At 42.0% G+C, this 6,000-nt stretch overlaps 2 protein-coding genes across 3 annotated transcripts in view; one reads left to right on the top strand and one right to left on the bottom strand.

The window, feature by feature from the left end:
* The window catches only part of DOCK1 (dedicator of cytokinesis 1), a 279,035-nt gene that overhangs the window by 152,055 nt on the left and 120,980 nt on the right, over positions 1 to 6,000 (bottom strand). The window lies entirely within an intron of this gene.
* Positions 1 to 6,000, top strand: part of INSYN2 (inhibitory synaptic factor 2A) — a 43,104-nt gene continuing 37,104 nt past the window's right edge. Inside the window, exon 1 of one of the 2 annotated variants that reach the window (XM_026851153.1) lies at positions 1 to 99. Coding sequence is in view for 1 of the 2 variants with exons in the window: in XM_026851152.1 (XP_026706953.1) it covers positions 547 to 598 (52 nt within the window). In the remaining variant the exon portion in view is untranslated. Of the gene's footprint in view, positions 100 to 506; positions 599 to 6,000 lie in introns of those variants that run through there. The other variant, XM_026851152.1, reaches the window with a different exon arrangement.

Raw genomic sequence — 6,000 nt, 5'->3', positions numbered from 1 at the left:
GGATCTCCTGACGGCCAGCTCGCCCCGGCGGAGGGAGGGAGGGAGATGCAGCGCGAGGGGAGCGCCCAGACCGCCACTTCTGCCTGAGGAAGCGCTAAGGTAAGCCCGCCGCTGCCCCCAGAGCCCTCAGCCTGCCCCGCGGGCCGGGGGCTGCCTCGCCCCCTTCTCCTTGAGCGAGCAAGACCTAAAAATACCCCGTTCCCTGTTTTTTCCTGAGGAAAACTTCGTAGGGATGAGCATAAAGCATCGCGCTGGGCGCCAGCGGGAGCGTTATGCAATGGTGTATCTGCCTGCCTGGGAACAGCTATTGCATTCAATAACTTTCATGACAGATAAAAGGAGAGGATATCACTGTACACCTCCAAACCCGCTACTTTCTTCTAGAAAGATACCAGCGTTTCTTTCTGAGGCTACCTGGTAGGGGAGAGGTGTAGCTGGAGGATTTGTGGAAGATGCACAAAGTGCTTTAGTTTTCCTGCTGATCGATGGCTGGGAAGTACCCGCTGCTTATTAACTTCAGCGCTGGGAAGTCCAAACGCAGCCCTAATGAGGTGTCCGTGCGACGCGGCCCTGGAGGAACATCGGACATGTTCATCCGGTAACTTGCAGTATAGCACTTCATTAAAACCCAAAAATCCTCACCAGGGGCTGAAGCTGCTGCTGTGCTGGGAACCGTTATTATCGATGCTAGCAGTGGTTCTCCCGATTTAATACACCACTCTGCCCTCCCGGTCCCCTCTCACCATCGTCAAGCACGGTTAAATTGGAGATGCCGTCAAAATGCAGTAGGCGAATGGGACAGCAGGTAGCGAGGATCCAGCACCAAAGTCACAGTCCTGGACCTTGCATCTTGCACGGCATCCAAAGCTTCCCGCTTTGCCTTTCCATCTTGCCTTCCTACTGCTAGTAAAAACCCTCTCCTGTGACCTCAACGTCCCCACTTACTGCCGCGTTTACCCCAGAGTTACAGCAGCGAGGGGGATGCAGGACTGCAGTTAGCTGGGATCTGTTCGTGGGAGGTGGGGGGGCAGCCAGCCCTAGCAAAAAAGAGGGACATCTTGTCATGTTGAAAGCAAAGAAGATGTGCTCTGCTTATGTCACCATCTCCCGAGGGCTCTGTCCCACAGGAACTGTGCCCCCCTGGCTGCCACGACTCACAATAGGTAACGGAGCAGTTGCGTTTGACCTTGTACGTCTAAGCAGCTAAAATCCCTCCCGAACATCACGGTAGAAAATTTAACTCATTAGGCTCTACAGTCGGGAAGTTTGGGAAGACCTGTTTTTCCAGCTTCCGGGAATCATCATTTTTCTGCTGAATGCTGGAAAGCAGTAACAAAAGACAAAACAGTAACAGGTCATGTCTAACAAACTGGGAATTTATTCCCTCTGCTTAAGCGTTTCATCGTGGTTACTATTCGTATTTACAGTGTCGTCAGGAATGCTGCATGTATCAAGGTTAAAAATCTAGCTGCTAGATGAAAAACTAGTTAAAAAGAGAAGAAATTAAAAATAAAAAATAAAAATCACATCATGTGTAACTGTCCTAGCCATGCACTTAGAATAATTTAATGTAAGATTTGAAGCAAACATACCTATAGTAAAAATATGTAAAGCATGGAGAGTAACGTATTTCCTTACTTGTGGTGTGAAGCCTCTTGGTGCTCTACCAGCCTGCTCCTGCCTGCCTTTCTTTACTACAATAATACTGTTCTCTTCAAGTACAAACAACAGTTCTAAGTTAAAAGCTGGATTTCTTTCCTAGCTTTATGAATGCATATGAGCAGCTCAGCTGAAAATATCTCAGTGCTCAGATATTGCTCATTTATCATCTGGGGGGGGTATATATTATTCTATACAGTAATGGCATATAGTCATTGATTTCAACGGAAATACATAACGTATATTGCTAATCCAAATACTCATACTGAGCAGTTGTAAAATAAAATTACTGCCTCAGAGTTTAAGGTGCTGTTGCGTTTAAAGCATACTGCCTTCACAGAATGAGCTCACTGGGGAAGGCTGATACTAAATAAGCTTTTTTTTTTTTTTTATGTTTGCTAAGGACGTCATGATGTCCTTGATGAAAAATATGTGTTCTTTAGGACTCCGTAATTATTAACGATGTGTATTTTTAACAAGAAGCTCAAAATAATTCTAATCTTGACTGAAATCAGTGCCTTTCCCCCAGACTGACACTTAAAAAAACAGCTGGGTAACAGCACTACAAAACAAAGTATTAGTTACTTATCAAGAGGGACAGCACTTAACATTCAATGCACCCTTCTGCTAATTAAGCTCACAAACAAGTAGCTTCTAAGAGCATCGCTGCATTTTTTTTCCCCCCCAGTTAACTATTTCACTGACAGAAGCGTTTTTGCATGAAAGATGCACAGCCTATATAATTAAGCAGGAGGGAAGAAAAAAAGAAAAAAAGAGTAGCTAAGTTCAGTGGAGGTTAACATAGAAGGAAAAGATGGCTAAGAAGCCCAAGTGCCAACCGACAGAATGTGCGTCGTCTTCCTGACATGCACTACCGGGGACCGAACACTACTGGTCACCACAACCCACCGTTCCGTTACTTGGAAATCCAAACTCAACAACAGATTGTACAAATGACAACGAGATATTAACACTGCTGGTTTGTTTATCCTGTTCTGGAGAATTTAAAAGCAAACTTAGAAATATCAGTCCTTTGCAGTGACCGATGTGGTAGTGAAAGCCAGGGAAACCTATCAGTTTGCCAAAAAAAAAAAAAAAAAAAAAAAAGTGCTAAAATGTAAGGATCCCTCCAAAAAGCTACAGAGCTGTTACATGTCAAGGCAGTCCCCTACCCAACCACAGTCATCTCGGACAGGGAGAACTGAGGATGTGTAGTCACATAATTCATGCATACTTGAGGAAATTACAGTAAATCTAGAATATTTGAGAACATTAAAAATTCACATGCTTAAGCTAGCTAGTATAAAGGTCTTATATTCTGCTTTGACAGCCACTGTTTATAAAGAACTGCTGAAAATTTGTGCAAGATCCTAAAAAACATGTAAGCAACAGATCTGGTTTATAGCCCAATACTCCCTTATATTATTAATCAGTTTGAAAATTGAATAGGCTTTAAGGAAATGAGATCACAAGCATATTTTAAGGGGAAAAAAAAAATAAATCTCAAGAGTGGGGAAGTCAAGGGAAGTCCCATATTTAGCCACCTGAAGATCAGCGCTTGATTTTATTCTGCTTAGGAAATACTGTATAACCTATGGCCAGACACAGGTATGACTCTCTAGGTACTGACATTCAGTTTTAAATTATTATTATTGACCACACAACGTGATCAGAGCATTCTCTTATTTTAGTGGCACAGCCTTACTTTGACATCTATTTAATACAATTTTACTACATTCAGGCAGAAAACAGCCTCTCTGCTGACCCTTTAATACTCTCAGAAATATTTCGACTTGTTTATACATTTGCACAGCACAGCATCATGGTGATCTCTGCCTTAAAATTCACCTGCTTTTCAGTTCTACATGTAAGCCCAAGTTTTACAGGCAAAGATAATTAGTTGTAAAAATAGCAATTCAGTGATCAAACAGCAACTCTTGGTGTTCCTCCTCTTTGCCTGTTTTTTTTCCCTTCAATGGCAGAAAGACACCAGGCCTAAATTCACTCCAGTAATAGTTTTTCCAGCCAAATCCACTGATTTCAGTAGAGGAGTGTAGAAGAGTAAGGGCCATTTTCACAGTCTGAATTAAACAGAGAGGGATTTAAAAGCCTTGGGACTGAAGGCCTCTATGTCCTTTGATATTTGGGTGCAGATCTGAACTTCTTATATCTATTGTTACGAGAGATTTTTGTGGGAAAGTGCTGGAGCTCTACCACCTGTCAGGTTCCCCAGTCTCTGCACATTGCAGCTCATCTGGTCTCAGACTAAGCCCATATGAAAAACCTGTGCTTAAATATGTCACAAAAGCTATGTTGTTACGACCAAGTCTATCTGCGGCTGCAGCAACTAAAAAAAACCACCAGACTGGAGTAGTCATTTGTAACCACTAAAATACTTGCCCAAAATGTGCTCGCGTACATGTTACAAATTCAACTGTATGGCTAAGTGCAGCCAAATTACATGGAAATTTCTAATATTTTAAATGAGACCTTAGTATTAATTTTCAGTGCAAGAAACTCCAACTAGTAAAATAATATTATTTGAATACTAAGCAGCAAAACAAACCAAAGTATTGACCCGTAGTCCAGTACTTACTGATCTGGAGAGCAGACCGGAGTAATGGGCCAGCGACACAAGAAGGGACATTTCACTAGAGGACTACAACAGTCTAAATTCTTCACTGCGCTGGCTTTTCCTGCAGGAATGCTACCAGCTTGGTTTGGAATCCTCGTCTAACAGCAGAGTTGCATTAAACAGGCTAAAAATGCAGTTATGCTGTGGACCAAAGAACATGTAAGCATGTGACTTTTGTACCTGGTTTTACAAGATCTGCAGAAGCAGCATATGGCCTGGCATGCTGACTGGCTTAACGGAAAATCAGCCTTGTGGAAGCCCTCTGCAAACTTTTTTTTTTTCCTATAGGTGCTGTCTGCCTCAGCTGTACAGCCCTTTTTCAGCATCAGCTTTGTGTGCTGAAGAATACTTTCTCCCGTATTGATTTCTACTTGGACATCCTGCTCCTTTGGATGCAAAGCTGAAGTCTTTTGCCCATCTCCAGAGAGACCATTAACTTTTTTTTTTTTTCCTGCAGTCTGCACCATCGAAAGATTTTTTTTCCTCTATCTGTATTTGCTTTTACTTCCATTTTATACCTGGTACAGGAATTCCTTATTATTTGGGCTGAAATAATACTGGCAATCTCCCAACCTTAACTCATGTTTATGACATCCACAGGGAAGAGAAGCAAGTGGTTTGTGTTATTTTTGCCTGTCCGTGATTGCTAGAGCATGCCTGTAAATAAAGCCCACATAGTTACAAAATTAAACCATTTTAAAAACAAAAGCAAAAGGAAGATCATTCCATATGGTCTAAGTGAGGAGGAAGTGTCACAAGCTAACAAAGAAGGATTTACGTGTTTTGTGCTCTTCCCCACCTTCCCTGCTTGTTTCATGCCTTCCCTCCCTAACCTTTTTTTTTTTTTAAACTTCCAGGAATAATGCAGACACCTAGTCAGTAATTCAGTCATACAAGAGACAGTCCTATGAAACGAGTCACAGCCGTAGCACTTAAAGCTGTAAAAACTTTGTTGTACCACTAAAAACATCCTGCACAATTTCCAATTAGGTAAAAATTGTTATTTGTATTTAGACCCAGGTTTGACCAGAATTACAAGACCTATACATTTTCAATACTTCCACCCCAACTCCACAGTGACCTAAGCCGTAGGAGTTGTTAAATTTCAGTGAGACGCACAAAGCAAACCACAGGTATGACAGCCCATCGCTGTGACCACAGTGCAGATGGATATATTCAAAACTCTCTTTAAATGGGGTAGTTTGGGTATCAGTAATACCCCAACTTCACCATAACGTCTGCTTTGTGCTGCCCGGAAAACCACAGCAGCCCACACTCATGCCAGAGCTGTGATGCTGTTGCCTGGAACAAGTCGGTGAGATCAAAGCTGATGAGAGTTACAGACCCCAACCACAATATAAATTACTTTTAAAAACTGAAACAGAGGCTCGACGATGCTCAGTACAAAACCACTTCATCAGGTGTGTAAGTTCAGGACTGTATTTTGCAGTTAGTAATGTGAAAAAGTGTTTGGGTCTGGTTAGTAGCTACTTCCTGCACTCCTTAGAGGAAGAAGGGAGAAGAGACAAATCAGTATTTATATATGAACAAGAAAAAAATCTACAGCAAGCCCAAATCTCTCCTTCAAATCATTAGTAATTGGTATTTCATGCCAATTTTGATATTATATTCATTATTCTCTTCTGCAAATACAATCAGAAATGAATGGGGAGATATCCACAAGTACAGAAATTTAACTTGTGGAT

This window comes from Athene cunicularia, assembly GCF_003259725.1.
Source record: "Athene cunicularia isolate RWA chromosome 6 unlocalized genomic scaffold, athCun1 chr6_part1, whole genome shotgun sequence".
Lineage (NCBI taxonomy): Eukaryota > Metazoa > Chordata > Aves > Strigiformes > Strigidae > Athene > Athene cunicularia.
This window is presented reverse-complemented; position numbering and strand designations above follow the sequence as displayed.